This window comes from Bombyx mandarina, chromosome 10 (assembly GCF_030267445.1).
Source record: "Bombyx mandarina strain Sakado chromosome 10, ASM3026744v2".
Taxonomy (NCBI): Eukaryota; Metazoa; Arthropoda; class Insecta; order Lepidoptera; family Bombycidae; genus Bombyx; species Bombyx mandarina.
This window is the reverse complement of record NC_143217.1, coordinates 808,043-830,503: the sequence shown is the minus strand read 5'-3', so window position 1 is coordinate 830,503 and position 22,461 is coordinate 808,043. Positions and strand designations below refer to the sequence as shown.

At 36.7% G+C, this 22,461-nt stretch overlaps 1 protein-coding gene across 4 annotated transcripts in view; it reads right to left on the bottom strand.

The window, feature by feature from the left end:
• Positions 1-22,461, bottom strand: part of LOC114241608 (protein tiptop) — a 367,727-nt gene that overhangs the window by 12,871 nt on the left and 332,395 nt on the right. For all 4 annotated transcript variants that reach the window (XM_089730104.1, XM_089730106.1, XM_089730103.1 and 1 more), the window contains one exon: positions 892-1,075. In XM_089730104.1, the coding sequence (XP_089586230.1) occupies positions 892-1,075 (184 nt within the window). The remainder of the gene's footprint in view (positions 1-891; positions 1,076-22,461) is intronic.

The following is a 22,461-nucleotide window of genomic DNA, read 5'->3' as shown; positions in this document are numbered from 1 at the left end:
TTTGATTCAATTTAAGTGAGTATTTCTTTGTTTTTAAACTATATTTATTTCACTTTCATTGTATTGTCAATGTTAATCTCTCTACACCCATGACTTATATGGTATAGTATAAGTAATGACATGTAAAACACAGTATACAGTCCATCATTAAGGCCTAAAAGTCACACAAAACCAGCTGTCGTAACTGAAGATAAATTCATTTTTCTTTTACATCTTAAATTTAACGTAAATATTACAAAATAAACCTTAAGACTTGCTGCAAAAGCACATTTTGACTTGCACCACTGTAAAGGTTTATGCCAGTTGACAATCGTGTAGGGTAAACAATGGTATCGTTAAGTTGACGGTATAAAGCACAGACCACCGTCAAAGCCTTTGACAGTACTGCATCAGTCTTAGACGGTTGTTATGTCAAAGATTTTTCTACTATATATTGATCATATTTTTTTTCTATCTTCTTATCACCAAGTTTCTGATAGTTCTTAATCAATGGTCGGTTCGGATATGACAGTTAACACATTCTATTTTTTTAATTTCCTACTTAGTTTAGATGCCTAGATTACACACGTATAAAAATATAATTTAAATATCTATCATGAACTATACTGAGACCTTACAACTCATATCTCAGGGTGGGTGGCGGCGTTTACGTTGTAGATGTCTATGGGCTCCGGTAACCACTTAACACCAGGTGGGCTGTGAGCATATATATAAGCATTCATATATGCAAAAAAATGCTCCGTGATACACAAACGAATAGATAGAAATATCAGCGACTTAGTTTACGTGTTCTCTGTGTGCCTTGATTTATTTTTAAATGTTTGTCTATAGGTTTATAGACAATTAATTTAGTTTTTAATTAAATTAGGTAAATAATCAGTAAATACCAACCTCTCAACATTGGGATCCTGTATCAGGGTTGCCGGGATGCTGTGCTCAATGTCGTCTCTGTCGTCCGGCGCGGGAGAGGCCCTGGATTCCGGCGACGCTGACCTGGATGCGTCACCTTCACGGTCGGGCCCCTCCCCGCCCTCGCTACGATCCTTCACACCGCCTTCTGCACTGTTCTCCTCCTCTGTAGACAAAGAGACACTAAAATCAGATGGAGAATCATAAATTAGCTAAGGGTCCTTTGATTAGTTGTAACTTGCAGATATTTTTTGGAAAGAAGTTTCTTATGGGACGATGCGGACCCTAACCGGAAAAAAACGTCCGTAACGTAAGATTTTTATTAGTAATCCACACAGTGTACGACTTAACTTTGTAATAACGTACAAATTAGTAATGCACACAGTCTACGACTTAACTTTGTAATAACGTACAAAAAATAACATATTTTTTTATCATTCATTGACCATGATCTCAGAGCGTTCGTTCGCGCAATACTTAGTGTATCTCTTATGCAAGCAACCGTGAATGAAGTGTACCACAATAAGTTCGCACGTTACCGAATGACCGTGGGTTGTTGCGAAACCTCCAGTTTTATTTTCTTTATACCTCGAATAGAACTTTAAATTAATATTTTTATAATAAGGTACTTCGTTCCTATCCAGTGTCCCACGACACCATACATCTTTTTTTTTCCTACCTATTCTAGTGACTTCGAGGGGCTATACTAGATTCACCGAGCCAGTAGGTGAGCTCACGGGGCTCTAAGCTGTGGACGGATGAGATCTCGACGCTCTGACGAGCCCATAGAGATCATTGTGAATGTCACTCCGCACTTTGACATCAAAGTCCCGACTGATACAAATGGCGGTTAATACTACCAACATATCATACCAACACTTACTGGTGCCTATTTCTACCATAGGTAGATAAGGAGACAAGTATTACTCAAAATAAACAAATCCAAAAAAAAGTATAATAACTGTAGATTAATTGTTAAGAAAAACTCATGAGGTCAAATATGCAAAAGCAATAAGATGATATGTGCATTTTCAATACAATAATTGAAAATGGGTCATTTGACCCGTTATGGTATGTTTGGTGTTAAATACAAAGGCTATCGTAAGCTTCAAAGCATAAACACGATCACATCCCGATGTCTCAAGGTGGGTGGCGCATTTACGTTGTAGATGTCTATGGGCTCCAGTAACTACTTAACACCAGATGGGCTGTGAGCTCGTTCACCCATCAAAGCAATAAAAAAAAACAGTCTGTGTCCTACAAATCTACTTGATCTAAGGTCTGGTACAACGTTCACCCTCTTCTAGCATTTAGAATGTCTTCTCTACTTCTACTACTTGCTAAATCAGTAAAGTATTTTCTTCGCGTTTCACTATTTGTAGACATTTATCTACCTTCACTATTATCAATGTTTATCTCGCCTTTAATGTTTTCATTTCATTATTTAATATTATCATTATTTTATTGTTTTATATTACTAATTATCACCGCCGTAATGTGCTAAATTATGATTTTTCATTGTTTTGTTTATTATCAGTGGTCCGATATAAATAGTATACTATTATTCTTAGCAATCAGTCTACTACAACAATAGATCTGAATAAACTTGTACAATATAACATCTCAAAAACACACCTTGCCCGGTGACGTTGATATGGTCTGTGTAGACAATCAGCTTAGGTAGGAAAATAATACTACTTAATGACACAAATTCTCAAATTATTTATTAAATTCGTATAAGTTTTTGGTTTCGATTCAATATCATTGAAAAATAAGTGCAGAAAACATGCTATGCAAATGATCTTCTGTATTCATGTTTTTATTACTGGTTGTAGGACCTCATGTGAGTCCGCACGGATACTGGTACCACCACCCCGCCTATTTCTGCCGTGAAGCAGTAATGCGTTTCGGCTTGAAGGGGCAGTCGTTGTAACTATACTGAGACCTTAGAACTTATATCTCAAGGTGGGTGGCGCATTCACGTTGTAGATGTCTATGGGCTCCAGTAACCACTTAACACCAGGTGGGCTGCGAGCTCGTCCACCCATCTAAGCAAAAAAAAAAATACACAGTAACTATACTGCAGAGATTGCTTGTTACGGCAAATGTGTGATGTGAAAATTATGTTTTCACACGGCAACACTATCCACCATCAGGCGCCCATAAGTGCGAAAATAAGTAACCTTACTAATTAATATTTTTGGAAAATTTCTACTAATAAACATTTTGAGAAGAATAAGCCGCGATTGGGTGAAAATGTATTTGAAAAATGTTATAACTAAAACCAATTTTAGGGTTGTTTTTTTGCCATCATATTACTTTCGATATTTCGCACATCACACAGTCTTCGTGTCACGGGCGACAAAGGCGTTATTCGTTGTCATTTCAAAAATTATGAAGAATTTTATTATATTTAAATTAACAGAAGAAGTTAACAATACTTTACTAATTTTAAGTTATGTAGAAAGCGTATAAAACATAGCGAAAACGAAAACCTTAGAAAACAACAAAATAATACGCAACACGATTCAAATATTTAGATTGTCCGTGCATTCATTTAAATATGTAAAAACGCGTCTGTCAACTCAATAATGAAACTAGGCTAGGTCGGTCTAATCTACCGCTAAATTAAATCTATGGGCCCTAATTTATTTATCGATTAAACGCTGTCTGAGAATAATAAAATTATCAATAAAAATACAATATCTAATAAATGATTGACAATAATTAATGGATCGATACACATCTACAATAACATGTTCTTATAAATAATAATGGAAAATTTCCAGTAGATTTTTAATGAAACAGACGTAAGCTGCAATGATTGCTGGCGTCGTATCGTTTGGTGCTAAGCGATAGTTAACAGCGCTGTAGCGTTTTCTTTTTTTTTATTGCTTAGATGGGTGGACGAGCTCACAGCCCATCTGGTGTTAAGTGGTTACTGGAGTCCATAGACGTCTACGACGTAAATGCGCCAACCACCTTGAGATATAAGTTCTAAGGTCTCAGTATAGTTACAACGGCTGCCCCACCCTTAGAAACCGAAACGCATTACTGCTTCACGGCAGAAATAGGCGGGGCGGTGGTACCTACCCGTGCGGACTCACAAGAGGTCCTACCACCAGTAAAATTCATATGATAGAGCGAGTGGTTGGCAGGGTATCTTGTTCCGATCTAATAATAGACTGGTCTTGGTACAGCGGGGTATCCCGGAACACCAGCGGACCTATCTATTTCCGTAGCGGATAAGTCATGCGCCCCGGTTTGGTAAGAGGGATCATCATAGTCGGTTGCTCTTAGCAGAGCAGTCGTGGTCATGTGAAATTTTGCTTATGAAAGCCTTGACAGATGATTTCCATAGTTTGCGAACCGAGGCCCGGCGCACGCACTCGTTAAGTGGGGTTTCAGTAAGGTCTTTCACCTGATCAGTCCAGCGCATGGGGATTCGTCCACGAGATCTCTTACCATTGACCCTACCCTGAACAACAAGTTTCTCGATAGACTCTGCTGGCCGTCGCGATACGTGTACAAAATAGACTGGATTGCACTGTTGACGACAGCCTTTGAGAGATATTTAGTTCTTTTAGGATCGAGGCGTTGGTGCGATGCTCAGTCCAAGATATACGGAGCATCCTTCTCCAGCACCACATTTCTAATGCATCGATCCTTCTTCTTTCTCTCAGGAGAAATAAGAAGTAGGAGGGATAGCCATTGTAACAATACAAGTGAGACTTCAATATTTCAAGATTTACGGTAACGTTGTAAGCAACTCCTCCGGTTCATGTCACGGCGCTAATAATGTGATATCTATGGGCTCCAAGAATTACTTCACATTATGTCGACTGTAAACTTCTGTGTATATGTACGTATATGCGTTATGTATTAAATTCGCACTAGATTTCTTTGTAAGATATCTAAACAAATCATTTAATTATCAATAATATGGATGTCGTTCGAGTTATAAAGCAATTCATCATGATAGTGAGGATTGTACTTTGTATTGAGGTTGGTGCGAAGGAAATTACGGATTATAAATTATCAAACATAACAACTATTATCATTTTATTGCGATTCTCGGTACTATTTGTTTCTATAGAACTGATAATACCTGTACAAATTCCGACTAATCATTATATATATTTTTTTAAATGGCGCCATGCTAACTCGGCAATCCCATATTACGATTACGGTCCTAATCATTTATGTTTTTATTGTGTAGATTCCGCCTCCACCGGGACATAAATAGGTCTAGCGGTGTTTTGTAATGTTCGTGGCCTAAAGAAGAAAGCGCCTGATGTAGGCTGCTATCTTTTCTCCAAAAAAATGCATAATTAACGCGTGTTCAGCGACTTCTATGAAGGAGAATCAAATCTGAAAAATTCTTAAATCTTGTGGATGGTGAAGTACTTGCTTCAAATGTACATTGGCTCCGACTAGGAAAGGTTCTAAGGCCTTTTGCCAACGATAACAATAAAACAACGTAACATTCTTATATACGTCCTTAATTTAAAATCAGCAAGAAAAATTTCAATGCAGATAATAGTTACAACAATAAATAAATCGGGAGCATGAATTTTATAATTAAATAGCGAAAGAATGCCACGGAAAAATACAGATAATAAGTCCAATATAATGTACGCACATGTTCCACTAGTGTGTCGTGCAAATAAAGCGATTGATTGATTTGAAACCCACCAACCGCAGCAGATCAATTATTCAAAGTTTAGCTATCGACTGACATAATTCCTGGCGATAAATCGAGCTAACACCGGCCAACTTATCGCCTTATCGGAGATCACCTAATTAGATGATAGTCAAAGTTGTGTCATTGTTTGTTTTTGTACTTTGCTCTTTAGGAATTGTTTTTAAATGTTATTTCATCACTTGGTTGCTAACCCTACTGTCCTGAGAGCTCAAGCGACTCTACGTGGAAGTTGGTTTGATATTTGGGGAATCCCTGGATATAATTCTGGAGGTAATTGCAGATTGGGAGTGTTGAATGTGAAATAATTATTTATACATTTTCTTTATTCGAGATAAACGATTCTGGTAATCTTCTTATTTGGTAACACAGCCAGTCATAAAAGATACTTGTAAAGACTAACACAGCTTTCGCGTCTTGAAACTGTAAATTCTGGTGTTAATCGTCCTATTATCAATTGATTTAATTTTTGTTTGATGATGATATGGTTGCTATATATGTTTTATCAGATAGTAAATATAGTTTGTTTTATGATAGATTTTTTACGTAGAAGATATTCCCGTTGATATTATTATAATTATCATCTTTTATCGAATTATATAATTTAAAATATGTACATACGACATCGTATGTAGGTACCTACATTTGTTGATAACGACTTTACTAATACCTATGAAGTAAAACACCAAGGTCCCTCGGGAGAATTTGAGTAAAAAATTATATACGTTTTCTGTACTATTATATTTTACTATGATAACTTGAATGATGGTTTTAATCTTATTTTATTTATTTCAAATTACACTGAAAGCACACAGAAAGCCAAAATATCTGCAAATGAAAGGTAAAATATGAAGAGAATTAAAGATAGAGTGAATTTCCAAATTTACCCAACTTAAATGTGAATATAATTCACACGAACATATAAAGTTGGTGACAGTATCCACGTTTTATTACTAAATAGAATTAGCTATAAATTGGACGCTCAATGGACTTTTATAACAAAGTTTTTTTTTTACACAATACATATTAGAAGCTGCTAAAATCACGCTGTATCTATTCACTAAGGACTCTAAAACAAAAAGTTCTCGCGTAAAAAGACGAGCAACTTTCGTCTCGATTATAAAGTTATCGAGCGAAAACCGAAAAAAAAAAAGGTTTTGAAATCGGATATTGCCGAAAACCGCGCCGCGGTGGGCCGGCTTATTTCACTGTCCACTGGTCTGTGAACCGGTGAACCGAGCGCTGTTCACTAATTGATTAATACCCCGTTTCCACTGACAGCGAATTGCCCCGCGAACCCCGCGAGCATTCGGCTCTAATCTAAGCCTTTAGATGGCGTTGTTTTACTGAAAATCTACTTACACTGTCGAACTCCTGGTCATTACACCTCCTAAATCTAAGAACGGATATTGCGTATTTACTGGTGGTAGGACCTCTTGTGAGTGCGCACGGGTAGGCACAACCACCCTGCCTATTTCTGCCGTGAAGCAAAAATGCGTTTCGGTTTGAAGGGTGGGGTAGCCGTTGTAACTATACAGAGACCTTAGAATTCATATCTCAAGGTGGGTGGCGGCATTTACGTTGTAGATGTCTATGGGCTCCAGTAACCACTTAATACCAGATGGGCCGTGAGCTCGTCCACCCATCTAAGCAATAAAAAATAAATAAAAATCATATTGAAAACTTGTATATAGAAACATATTTTATGCAACAAATCGAACAAGTTTATAAAAAATATATACAAGTAACGTCGCCATTAGCTGGTCCAATGTCATCCCAAAACAAAAATTCATTCATACAGATTTTCAAACTTTTTTTGTTATGACGCTAGTGTTTGTCCCTACACGTTAGATAAAAATGTAATTCGCTCGGCATTTTGAACCCTTTTTTTTTTAATATTCTTGAAGATCGAATTAACAATAATTTCAGTTAGTAACTACATTTAGATTATTTGCACTGCAACGTAGCCAGCTTAACGTGTCGTGATATCAGAATGATATTTTATTGATCATGATGAATTAATTGATCGATGGAGGTGGTTACTCTACCACGTGGACTGCACTTATCGACGATTTTTCGATTTAAATACTTTACACAGATAAACGTAAATTTAAACGAACATAATATTTTTTATTGCTTAGCTCACACCACCTGGTGTTAAGTGGTTACTGGAGCCCATAGACATCTACAGCGTAAATGCCGCCACTTACCTTGAGATATGAGTTCTAAGGTCTCAGTATAGTTACAACGGCTGCCTCGCCCTTCAAACCGAAACGCATTACTGCTTCACGGCAGAAATAGGCAGGGCGGTGGTACCTACCCATGCGGACTTCCAAGAGGTCCTACCACCAGTTATTACGCAATATCCGTTCTTAGATCTAGGAGGTGTAATGACCAGGAGTTCATTACAGGTATAGTTTATATAGGTATCAGGTATAGTTACAACGACTGCCCCACCCTTCAAACCGAAACGCTGCTTCACGGCAGAAATAGGCAGGGCGGTGGTACCTACTCGTGCGGACTCACGCGAGGTCCTACCACCAGTAATTACGCAAATTATAATTTTGCGGGTTTGATTTTTGTTACACAATCTTATTCCTTCGCCGTGGAAGTCAATCGTGAACATTTCTTAAGTACGTATTTCATTAGAAAAATTGGTATCCGCCTGCGGGATTCGAACATCGGTGCATCGCTCAACACGAATGCACCGGACGTCTTATCCTTTAGGTCACGACGAATTCAAAGGAAGACGACGAAGAAATGTCAACTTCACTCGACATTGAGAAGCGACTAATTGTTCATAGTGGAATCGTTCCCTGAAAATGCAATACATCAATCGGTTTGTGTATGGAAAGACGCAGTCTGGATGCGGCCCCGGGCGTCGCAGTAACGTTCTTTGTGCTACCCCTTTGTTGTTGCCCCTTGCCACTGACGTTTCATAACGCTTGCACATAGATCGTAATTGGGACGAGTAGAAACATATCGTATATCTAGTGTTGTGGTCATCGATGGTATGCAGCTATGCTTAAGTCATCGTGGCCTAAAGGATAAGAACCGTCCAGTGCAATCGTTTTCTTTTTTATGATTGAAGGATTACTGGTGGCCCTAAGACCTTTCCAGTTTCACCAAGACAGGTGGGCGAGGAAAGGCTCAGCCAGGAGCGGTGTGATTAGCTAACAGCTGCCCGAGCACCTCCGAAGGAGACCTAAGGTGCAATAGTATCAAGCGATGCATCGGTTGAAATCCCGCAGGCAGGTAACAATTTTTCTAATGAAATACACACTTGACAATTGTTCACGATTGACTTCCACGGTGAAGGAATAACATCGTGTAATAAAAAACAAACTCGCACAATTATGATTTGCGTAATTACTGGTGGTAGGACATCTTGTGAGTCCGCACGAGTAGGTACCACCAACCTGCCTATTTCGGCCGTGAAGCAGTAATGCGTTTCGGTTTGAAGGGTGGGGCGGCCGTTGTACTGTAGAAACTGAGGCCTAAGAACTCATGTCTCGAGGTGGGTGGCAGCACTTACGTCGTAGGGGTCTATGGGCTCCGTAACCACTTAACACCAAATGGGCCGACAGCTCGTCCAATCATGAGAGCAATAAAAAAAATAAAAACACTAAAAATATGTTATGAAACAAGCCAAGGGCATCCAACACCATAGATACATTGGTATTCAAATAACAAGGTACCACTTTAGATAAAACTCTGTACATATTTGTTAGTGTGGAAGGTACCGAGAGAATTTTGGTGTATGTGAAATTATGCATTTTAACGATAATCTTACGAGCACTGCGAGAAAATTTTGAATTCTAAGTTAATTTGCTAACTCCGGTACCTGTTTTCGTCTTCTATACTAATATTATAAAGAAGAAAGATTTGTTTGTTTGTTTGTATTGAATAGGCACCGAAACTACTGAACCGATTTGAAAAATTCTTTCACTGTTTGGAAGCTACACTATTTCCGAGTGACATAGGCTATAATCTGTTTTGAAAAAAATTAGGGATCTTTACTAAAACTCCAATAATGTAACCCAAAGTGTAAAAAAATACCTAATATATTCTTTACATCGGGTGCCCTGCGAAAACTATTGATGATAGAATAAAATAATGTACTACGACTTTGTATAACAAATTATTATTTACAAAAAGTGTCGTGACAGTATATGTCTAACAATTATAGTTATGCCGCAATAAGTGTTCTTTTATTTTTTTAAGTAAAACAACGTCAAATATCGTTGAATTATTTTTTAAAGTACCGAGCGGAGCCGGGGCTGTCCGCTAGTAGGGAATGTAGTAACCACATCTGGATATCTGCATTATATGTACAAATAGTTGAAGTATTAATCCACCATTTTGATACTTATAGAATAGCAGGTTGAGTAGCTGCTAGTAGTATACATGTGCCCTTTGATCTTAGGAGACATTTTCCTGTCCCACATGACGTCTATCTACTTCACACATACTGTTGTCGGTCTTTAAGTAATTACGTCATCTCTCAGTACTGTAGCGTAATAAATAATATTTGCATCACTATTTAATCCATATTTATCAATTTTGTCTTTTATTAAGTAATAAAATGGACAATATACTTTTTTTAGTAAATAATCACAATTCGTTTCAATATGAAGTCACATACGTTATGACTCATCCCACTTATGACACTACGTTCGGTGGTTGTAATCAGGTAAAATATACAAGTGCAATAACGGCGCCGTCAAAAATCCCCGATAAATAAAGAGCTTTCGAAAAATCAAATTCTTAATTTTTATCAAAAATTAATCAAAGTTAAAATTATCGAACAATCCACGAATGAATGGTCAATGATTTTACCGAAAAATCGCCGTGACATCGACATTAAATCGATTTATCGATTACAGAACTATTGTTAGAGTTGACAAGTCAAATCGATTCGACTCGTTTCGTCCGTTATCGATGTTATTGTATTAAAACGTAGATCGTGAATTTGATTATTTTGTTTCGATTAATGAAAGTGGATTTTGAGTGCAAATCACAAAATTACAGATCTAACTTTACTTTGTTTATGAAATTATCGGCAACATATAATGTAATTTTTAATTTTCATAATCTTATACTTCTTAATTGAAATTGAATATGCCATTTCGAAAAGGGCACATGTCGCATATTTTGTCAAATACGTTTTTTCATATACATTAATTTTGAGGCTTACCTACACCCATTTTATAATAATTCCAGTAATTTTCAATTGCTAATTAACACTAAAATATATCTCAAAAGTTAATATTTTAAATTTTACACTGCTTTAGAAAATAAGCAGTTTTTTTTCATTTCCTGAAAATTGTACATTTTCAGAGATGTGCCCTTTTCGAAATTGCATATTCAATTAGATTTATTTTTTAGTTAAAATTGGAAACCGAGTCTTGGCCCTTTGTTACAATAGTTAGGATCACCAACAATTTCGCCAATAGAATATACTTCGATTTTGAGCTACACTATGTCATGAATGGCTTGAACGATTTTGTGTTAAGCTTAATTGATATGAACGCATATAACTACAAATGGCTTATCAGCCCTTATCAGGATTAGAGCTACCATCTGCCCGGTGATGGATGACTTGATAATGTTACTGTTATTGAACCGATAACGATACCTGTCGAATACTAACGTTTTGTTAGTTATATTTAACTGCGGCTCATTTCGAGGGCCGTTAGTTCTGGTGGGATTAATATTTTTTCAAGTCGTTACGATTAGGATTTCTCAATTTATTTATTTTCGTTAGAGATATGTTTGAGATATAAAGTTATTAGGTTTCCATTGAACGCACTCTATCCAATAAACCATAGGGTTGCTTTGTTTTTTTTATTTTTTTATTGCTTACATGGGTGGACGAGCTCACAGCCCACCTGGTGTTAAATGGTTACTGGAGCCCATGGACATCTACAACTTAAAATGCGCCACTCACCTTGAGATATAAGTTTTAAGGTCTCAAATATAGTTAGCAAAAGTGTAACCAATGTTAAAGTGTAATCAAAATAGATGAGTTGTTAATAGTTATCTCTAGTGTCACTAGGTGATTACTGCTGAAATCCAATTTTTCTTTGCCTACCTATGCTAGTAATCTCGACGGGCTATGCCATCTTCATCGATCAAGTAGACGAACTCACAGATCTCAACCTGGCGAATTTGCTAACACTAGCAAGCCTAGCAAGAGCAGTGCTTCACAGAATCTACCACCAGATCGAAATCGCGACCCACCGACACTCCGTTAGAAACTCAGCCCTACCTGATTGACAATTATTTTATTGCTTTATCTACAATCCACAAATCCTGTTCGTCAATAAAGCGCGGGCTACCATCGAATTACGCAGCATTTAGGGTTTATTTAAACGTCATTTCGTGTGACCATTCATGCCTCTCCATTCTACAAACATTAGATCAACTGAACGTCAAGCCCGCGACGAGCGTTCGGGAGAAACTTGTTGCACGTTAACAGGGTGGCTGCATATTGAAAATTTAAATCGCTTTAGGGAAATAAAAAAAAATGTGCTCGATCTATGGTAATTTAATTTAGTAAAGCAGACAATAAAACACAAAATTCAGATTAATGTTTTAAAACTATTGCATAGCGTTTATCGCGGGCTTTGAGCGCGGCGACAGAACCGATAAATTCCGTAACAAAAATAAAACCTAACACCCCCCCACTCCGCTTACCATGTAGCTCGCGTTGAACACATTCACACGTTGCGCTTGTGTAGTGATTGTGTAGTCTTTTGTTAATGTTTATAAATATAGCGTGGTATTATTGTTTTAATATTAAATTTTTATTGTCTAATTATAATTGCATAAGTTGATAAAAACTGCTATGCAATAGCTTTACCGCGGCAGTCCCCGAGTGCCACACGTGTTTTTTTTTACAGCGATACAAAGTACTCTATGTCCGTGATAAGTTTCAAGAACAGTCCCGATGACAATCAATAATATGATAATAGTCAAAAAGTGTAACAACCGTAAGTCGATTTTATATTTTCAGAAGCAACTTTTCAAACCTGGCAGCCCAGTGCGCGTCGACCTCTCTTCGCTGACAAGTCACAAGATAATGAACAAGCTCGTTAAATCTATTCGAATGAAGTACGATCGCGTAGCTCTCAATAATAACTAGTAATGTCTATACCTAGTATTGGACTTGACAGAGTATTTTCAAAGCACTATTATGTTTTATTTTTCAAAATCGTCAAATTCAGTTGAGATTTGTTTTAATAACATTATGTAAGCTTCTAAGTTCTTCTTTTTTTTTCTTTTTTTTTATTGATTGATGGTTACAAGAGCTCGTAGACGTCTACGACGTAAATGCGCCACCCACCTTGAGATATAAGTTCTAAGGTCTCAAGTATAGTTACAACGGCTGCTCCACCCTTCAAACCGAAACGCATTACTGCTTCACGGCAGAAATAGGCAGGGTGGTGGTACCTACCCGTGCGGACTCACAAGAGCGCCTACCACGAGTAATTACGCAAATTATAATTTTTAGGGTATGATTTTTATTACACGATGTTATTCCTTCAACGTGGAAGTCAATCGTGAACACACATAATAAGTTCTCACCTTAGTCCGCAATTAACTGTAATCAATATAACTGAATCTTTAGTTTAAGGTTCCAAGACGAACGGCGACATTTCACCAAAAAGAAAAGAAAAAAGACTATCAAATCGAAGAGTAAAAGATACTATTTTCGTTTTGTCACTTACTTAAATCTGAAAAAAGAAGCCTGACCTTAAATTTGGATTATCTGTACTAAGAAAATTAAAGACTGATATCCACACTCTTACACCCAAATACTTATAAGGAAAATTACAATTATAACGATACACAAAGATCCATACTTAAACAACAATTACTAGTTAATACAAAGATTTCTGTGATTATTTTCAAACAAAGTTTATTAACATTCACTTAAAATACGTGCTTAAATTAAATTCGTTATTCTCCTTCATCATGATAGATGCCGTCTACACTTGGAAGGTACTACATCAGCAATCTATCAAATTCTCGAGTTGATTGATCTGAAGCGACACGACTCATCGGAATATTAATTTAACTTCGCCCCGTGACGTTGATTGATATTTATGATATTAGAATCAATAATTATATATGACCTTTCGTTGTTTGGAAGTTTGGAAGGTCATATTTTGTACGTGGCGGTTGTGTTTTAAAAAAAAGATCCTTACCGATAATTTTTCTTTGGCAAATATGGTCAAAAGAGTAATTCCAAATTATCAATTAGGTTCATTTTTTTCCGAAATGACGCACTTTCCAACGAAACTGCATTTCTTGTTATGGTTATCACAAACATTGTTTTATAATTATACAATGATAATGAATTGTATTCTATGTTAACTTTTGTGGTATTAAACACACACTAGAAATTTTATGTATTATTGGTTCTGATTCCTAAATGTAGATAGACCACGTGCAAAAATACAATCTCTTTGTTATATTTCCCAAAATATGCATATTTATTAGTGTTTATTACAATTATTCTATGAAGGTACATTCTAACAAAGATTCTTCAGTATCCTTTAGAACTTGTAGACGAATTTGAACCGTATGGGTTCAATCACAGCCACAGTGTGCAACCGTTTTATAAGTCGTCGTGGCCTAATGGATAAGACGTCCGGTGCATTCGTATGTAGCGATGCACCGGTGTTCGAATCTCAGGCGGGTACCAATTTTTCTAATGAAATACGTACTCAACAAATGTTCACGATTGATTTCCACGATGAAGGAATAACATCGTGTAATAAAAATGAAACCCGCAAAATTATAATTTGCGTAATTACTGGTGGTAGGACCTCTTGTGAGACCGCGCGGGTGGGTACCACCACCCTGCCTATTTCTACCGTGAAGCAGTAATGCGTTTCGGTTTGAAGGGTGGGGCAGCCGTTGTAACTATACGTGAGGCCTTAGAGCTTATATCTCAAGGTGGGAGACGCATTTACGTTGTGAATGTCTATGGGCTCCAGTAACCACTTAACACCAGGTGGGCTGTGAGCTCGTCCAACCATCTAAGCAATAAAAAATAAAAAATAAAAACACTCCTGCCTGTTCTGCTGAGACATAAGAGAGTAATACCTTGCAATAACTGTCTCGTATCGAATAAATCTACCAACGACATTATAGTAGCTATCGCCATTACATCGTCACGCTCTGGGACATACAGAACGATTGCCGCGACGACTGCTCACGATTGATAGTCACAGCCCACTGAGTTTCTCGCCGGAACTTCTCAGTGGGTCGCGTTTCCTATCCGGTGGTAGATTCTGCGAAGAAGAAGCAACACAAAGAAAAAATAGACAAATTCAGAACTACCTCCTTTTTTTAAGTGGGTAGAAATTATTACATGTAGTGACGTTTTATAGAAGTGCCAAAGATCTGATGTCGTATTCATCAACGCCAAAACCTTCAGTAAGTAACATGATTATGTTTCATAGACGCTTTAAAGAAATAATTGAAGTCAGCTACTAAAGCTATGAGATACGAGCTCTTAATATAGTTTGGTGGAAGTCGAGGGGAGATGCTATACTGCTTTTGCTATGGCCGGTGCTAGCAACACTCCCGGCTTGAGCCCCGTGAGCTCACCTACACATCAAAGAGAAGCTGAAATAGCCTCTCAAGGCTATCAGCATAGGTAGGAAAAAAAATATTGATAGTTAATTATTGACATTTGTTAATAACACGCGTGGTTTTTACGTCACATCATTTTATCTGTCCACAGAAAAACGGCCCTCATCAATAAACAAAATACAAACATACCTATGAATGACATTTGCGGTGTGCCGCAACTGGTATTTTAGTTTATTTGTCAATGATTCACGGAATGTCAATCGAAGGTCCCGTCTTAAGACTTATTAAGTGGTTTTGGCTATTTATCAAACATTTTTTTAGTCTCATTGTTTTACAAATGATGTATTTGCATAAGTTATAGGCAAGGACGAAGTTGAAAGATTATTACATTTATATATTAACACTGCTTGTATTATTTAGATTTATGGATTGAGACGTAAAAGACGTATTCGTTTAATGAATAGATGATGCAAATTAATGGTAATAACATTGTTATGAACACCCTTCAGTTCCTTAAGGAGATATTCTTTCGGTTCCTATCGATTACCAAATAGAATATAGTGGAATACCAACGGCAACTGACATAAATTACTTTGCTCCAATCATGTTCACTGAAGAACATGTTAAATATAGACCTTGAAAATATTCTTATTTTCAGAGAGAGAATAGACAAAAAAACAATACAGGAGTATTCTGTCTCTTTTGGCAACTAAGTCCGGTTTGATGAGCAGATCAATCGTGTTTACCGACCCTATTAATAGTAATTGAGATTTTGACGTCCTTTCTTAAGGTAGGCGATGGCATTCACGTGTGCTCTCCACGACTTAACATAAGGTAAGCCGTGAGCTCGTCTCTACGGTAATGAAACTTACTATTAGGCATTTTAAACAATGTTTTAAAGTTGGGAATTCGAGAAATAAACTGGTGAAATTTAAAAAATGAACAAGCGCTGCCAATCTTCATAAGGCTGAGCCCTTCGGACGCGCGAATCTATCGGGATGGGCCGATCCGACCCCGGTAATCCCTCGGAATGCGTGAAAAATCCCGGGACAGACCTCGTCGATCCGTATTTGTCGGAGCGTCGACGTACGGACATCATTTTCATTAACCACCGGCGTATGTCCATTTGTACTAATGTCGACTAGAAGGCGACTGAGCCTCGATTTTCAGGAGACTCTATTTAGTCAATTTAATATCAACATTATATCGTCTTCTCGCATTAAAACTGTATAATCTCAAAGCTTACTAATTTTACAGGAGAGTGTTTGAAAGGTTTAACATGTGGTATTTTTAATATTGATCATCTTTGCAACATTTTATTTTATTTTGTACCAGTTAAATTATCTGTCTTTTAAAGTAAAAGTTATGTATTAATTTTGTTAATAGTAGTCAAAACATAGGTAAACTAAAAAAACTAAATTAAAACTAAACTACGCTCTTTTGACAGTATTTATTAGAAAAATGCTGATGATACCAAATGATTCTGCATATTAACTCAATTTCGAATATTTTTGGAAATTGTACACTTTTAATGCGAAAAGACGATATGTTGCAGAGAGAGTATAATGTTGCAGAGAGGCGGATGAACGATTAACTTTACAAAAATCCTAACCTACCCCAGGTTCCATATCGCTCGACAATGACATACCAAACGCCTGAACTATTGAACTGTGAGCTTGTTATTCAATTAAAAAATAACATAATATTAACATAATCACTTTAAAAACAGTTAATCTTTTATTGACACCACATGAACCGGTTCCGTGAAACTGGAACAGAACGGCTTTGTATTTGTAATTTAATATCAAAAGTTATTGATTTAGCTAATTAATTAATATGAATATAAGCAACCTATATAATAGAATTATCATTTCTAATAAATAATAAGAACATTAAATAATCAACTGCCGATTGTAAATTATGATAATGTTTTCGTTAATCTTTAATAAATTCGTAATTTATTTTCATATTTTTTTACGTTCTTATTATATACATATTTTATGTATAATCTTGGATACTGGAGGCTCGAACATATTCGATCTAATGATGTCTTCGTTAAAAGAAAAACAACTAAAGTTTCGTTGAGTTTAGAACTACCAATTTTTATTATTATTTTATTAAATCCTAATCTAATTTTTTTTTTATAAAATCCTCTAATCCATCTATAAATTAGAGGTAGTCTGAAAGTGGCACCTGTGACAGAGAAGTTGAGAAGTGCGCGTTTGGGATCGTATGGACATGTGATGAGACGAAATGAAAATGAGGTTGATAAAAGAGTGTTAACTATGAATGTGGAAGGATAAAGAGGAAGAAGTAGGTAGACCTAAGAAGAAATGGATGAATTCCGTGAATGACGATATGTGTAAGAGGGGAGTGAGCTAAGAAATGTTATATAATAATAATAATAATAATAATAATAATTTATTTATTTCTCTCTTAAAGGTACAAGGTACATACAAATTCAAATGGAAAATAAATTAACCTTATAATTTATTTTGTAAGCCTTTGAAAGAGCTGAAGTCTGTACTAGGTTCAAAGACCTGTATTACTGATCTCCAGGCTCCCTCCTTCTTAAGATAGATTAGGTTAGGTTAAGTCGTGAACAGATGATGCGGACTAGTGTTGAGAGATCATTAGGTGTTATATTTTAAGAAGGTCATTTTACGTGTGTGTGCGTGTGTGAATGTGTGTGTATTTGGGTGTGTGTGTGTGTGTGTGTGTGTGTGAGTGAGTGTGAGTGTGTGTATATATGAGCGTGTGCGCGCATGCATGTTGTATTGTGTATGTGTGAGTATCTGCATCTATGCGTGTTTATTATTACTATTACATAGGTATAAATAATATAAATATAATAATATAAATAATTATTTGCTTAATTGGGCTCGAAAACAAAAAGCAGATTACTTCACAGTCTGGAGTAAGTTCTCTGTTTGCTCGTAGTCTAGGTCGTGAAGCCAATTTGTTAGTGCATGTTTGCATTGGGTCTGTGTCATGGGGTATATATTTATGAGCTTATTGATTTTATTGTATATGAAGCTACTTAGGAAGCCATAAAAGCGTTGAGCTAACGATGTAGAAACAAGTGTTGTGGGACGCACACCATACCCGCGCCGCTGACTTACGAGCAATGTCGGATCGTATGGAGTTTTCGAGTGTGTAGTCATAATAAGATTAAGAATAAATAATTTACGGACAGAAAGGACTTTGCAGGTTTTGTAAAGATCATTTGTAGGAAACCTATAAGGGAGCCGCCATCCAACTTTTAAAATACATCTCTGGGCACGTTCAAGTTTTAAAAAGTGTGTTTTGGAAGACCCGCCCCATGCCACTATGCAGTACTGAGTGACTGATTGACAGAGCGCTAAATAAACGAGTGTAAGTACGTTCCTGTCGGTAACATGACGCAGATTTTTAAAAATGTAAGTGAGTTTGCGTAATCTGGACGACAGAACGTCAATATGGGAATGAAAGGATAATAGGTCATCGATCTGTATACCCAGATACCTAATGCAATTTGTCCTGGCAAGGGAGGGGCAACCGCAGGCAGTTTGTCCAAGAGCGTTACAGGAGTGGGCTATAAGTGAAAAAGGCGAAGATGATATTTTACCACGCGTAGACAGGGAAAAAGTGACGTACTTAGTTTTATCCACGTTCAGTGTCAGTAGATTTTTAGACAGCCAGTCAGTTACGGTGTTCAGGCCACATTGAGCAAAACTAAAAGCTGCCTCCCAAGAACTGCCATGAAATACGAGAGCAGTATCGTCAGCATAGGTGTAAATAGACCCGTTTGTGATATTTAGTTGACATAGGTCATTTATATATATTAAAAATAGGGTAGGGCCGAGAATACTGCCCTGTGGCACTCCATATGCTATAGGGAGTTCGTCACTGATAAGGTCACTGATTTTGACACATTGACGTCTGCCCGTAAGGTAGCTCCTGAAAAGAGAAAGCTGATTGCCTCTCAACCCAACGGCTTCAAGCTTAGTTATGAGAGTTGGGATAGAAATCGTGTCGAAGGCTTTAGCTAAGTCCAAAAATATACCAATTACTTTGTTCTTTTTATCTAGTTTTGTGACAATTTCATTAGTTAAGTTTAAAACTGCATCGCTAGTCGATATACCAGAGCGGAAACCATATTGAGAGGGGGAGAGAAGGTTGTATTTGTCTAAGAATTTTATGAGTCTATGGTTCATAATTTTTTCCAGAATTTTTGAGAGGGTTGGCAGAATAGAAATAGGTCTGTAATTGTTCGGCAGACGTCGGTCCCCCGTACCCTTATAGATCGGATGAACTACTGCAAGCTTAAAGACGTCGGGAAAGACTCCAGTAGAAATAGCCAGATTACATAAAAACGTAACTGGAGCTAGAAGGATGTGTTTAAATTTTTTTAGAATTATCCCAGAGATATTATCCGATCCAGTGGCACAGTCTGTTCTGAGACTATTTATTAGGGTTTCTATCTCGGATTGGTCAGTTTCCAGCATAGCAAAAGTTCTTAAATGAGAAAACAATATAGGTACTTTTGAGTGTGTTTTTTTTGCATGAATATTTAGAGCTAGTGAACTACCGACATTGGCAAAGTAATGGTTGACCGTATTAATAGAGTTTGCGGGTCCTGCGTGTGTGAGAAGGTCGTTCGCATGGGTATTTTGTTTTTTGGTATGTGTTATAGTTTTAATCGTTTCCCAAAGCTTCTTATTATTGTTTTGAGCATTTTTTATTTGGGCCCTATCATAATTGCTCTTAGCGCTTTTTAAAAGAGATGTACAGTAGTTCCTATATCTTTTAAAAGTTAATTGAAGAACTTCATTGTTAGGATATTTTTTCACTTTTTTGTGTAAGTTGTCCCGGTTTCGGAGGCATCTCAGAAGCCCCGGAGTCATCCACAATTTTCTGAGCCTTTTGCGATGTGGTACAACTTTTAGACTCGTGTTTTCAAGAATGATGGTATTAAGAGTGTTAATAAAATAATTAGTAGCTACGTTAGCGTCAGTGGAGTTGTATAAAAGGGAAAAATCAATTTGAAGTAATTTTTCATTAATTTTGTCATAGTCAATAAATGTTCTTGTTTTATTATTTTGAGTTAAATTATTATACTGGCTTGAGGTATGAAGAAATAGAAGTGTCGTGTCGTGGTCGGTCAGCGAAGTATCAGCAACCAAACAACAAGCATGATTTTTTGATTTTAAAATAATATGGTCAAGGCATGATCGATTTAATCTGGTCGGGAGTTCGTGTGCAGGTAACATTCCGTGATAAGTTAGCAACGTGAGATAGTCGTGAGAACGCGAATCGATATTTTTCTCGGAAATATCAATGTTTATATCGCCAGCCAAGACAATATTTTTATAAGAAGAATAAGACTTTAAAAGTTCATTAAGGGATTCTAGAAACAATGTAAAATTTTGTTGAGCCGGTGGGCGGTATATAGCAATAACTACGGTATCCTTGTTTATCGTTAGTGCGAGGCAGTTAGCGTCATGAATTTCCGGCTCTTTAAAATATATTTGAAGCTGGGTGCGGCTATAGACTATAACTCCCTCATTTTGAGTGCGGTGACGGCTAGTAGCAGCCAAATTATAACCTTGCATAACTGGTATAGGGGGAGAGTGAAGTAGCCAACATTCAGTGAGTATAATCAAGTCCCATGTCGTTCCACTACGTTCAAGAAGGGTAGTTAATCCATCAAAATTTCTATTTATACTTCTAATGTTTTGGTTAAGGAGCTTTAGAGCACCCTGGTGTAGACTGGCAACATGGTGACAGTCTTCTATCGAACAAGTCACTACGTCGGCCACCGATACTCGATCTAAATCAGTGTGTAAATGGTTAAGGGTATCGAATTTTGTATATTGTATGAGTATAAGATTAAGTTTATAAGTTTAATTAGGAGGAAAATATAATTTGTTGCTTTGTTAAATTGTGATAATGTTTGTTTTTCCCAGGGTATATATAAAGTAATAATATATGAGTCGCTTAAACTATATGACAGATAAAAATAGGTGTACAGATAGTTAATTTTAAATGTTAATGTTAATATTATGAATGGGGAGCATGTGCTGTATAAATGTTTTAAGTAATAGCATGTTATTGTAGATGCAGACGTATGTGTAATCATTTTGTGTGTGAAATTAAGTGTAGGTGTGTGTATGTGTGTGTAATAGTCTGTGGGTATCTGATATATCTTATATATATATGATAGAGAAGTATGATGAATTTATTAAATCCTGTTTTAAATACATCTTTGAATGAGTAAATCGTATAAGAATAGTAACGTAACGTCTCTCTTGTTGTGATAGGTTCGTTATAAAGCGCTTTTGACCTTACAAGGAAGTCGGTCGTTTTGGTTTTGAAATCAAGTAGTGGGTCTTTTCGGGGACAATTCCTCACTCGTTAATCATACAACCTAGTTGGAAATGAAAAGAAAATTGTATTATTCGAAGAGTTTTGAGGAGCTCTGACGAATTAGGCTTTGACGGATAATTTACAGATGATGCTGCCTTACTCACAGACTAGAACGAAGCCTCAAGTGCATCGAAACCACAGTTGTACCGCCTTATATACCACGCTATGGTTTCGCGGCAGAAGTAGACGAATGACAATAGAGACATGTCACAACCAATATTAACGAGTATGAATGGAATTAGAATTAGAATGCTCCTAATCCATGTCTCAAAAGCGCTCAACGCAAGAACAGATGAAGCCGAGTAAAAAAAAATTGAAGACACTACGTTAGTATACTCAGGGTTACGATTAATATCAAATTACTAAAATATTTCTCAACTCACGTACTTGTATATATTACTGGTGGTAGGACCTCTTGTGAGTCCTCACCTATTTCTGCCGTGAAGCAGTAATGCGTGTCGGTTTGAAAGGTGGGGTGGCTGTTGTAACTATACTGAGACCTTAGAACCCAAATCTCAAGGTGGGTGGCGGCATTTACGTTGTAGATGTCTATGGGCTCCGCTAACCACTTAACATCAGGTGGACCGTGAGCTCGTTCATCCATCTAAGCAATAAAAAATAAAAATAACCTTCACTATGTTTCTGGATCCTTATCACATTTCGTTCTATAAATGAGGATTGAAAAGGAAGCTCACTGGTACAAGTTGTAAAGACTTAAAGTTTTATCTATTTCCATATTTTGTTTTATTATTATTTATATAGATTGTTAAGATTTAGTAATAACAGTTCGCAAATGGTCAGGATTCCAGTGTATTAACTGATAAATAACCGAA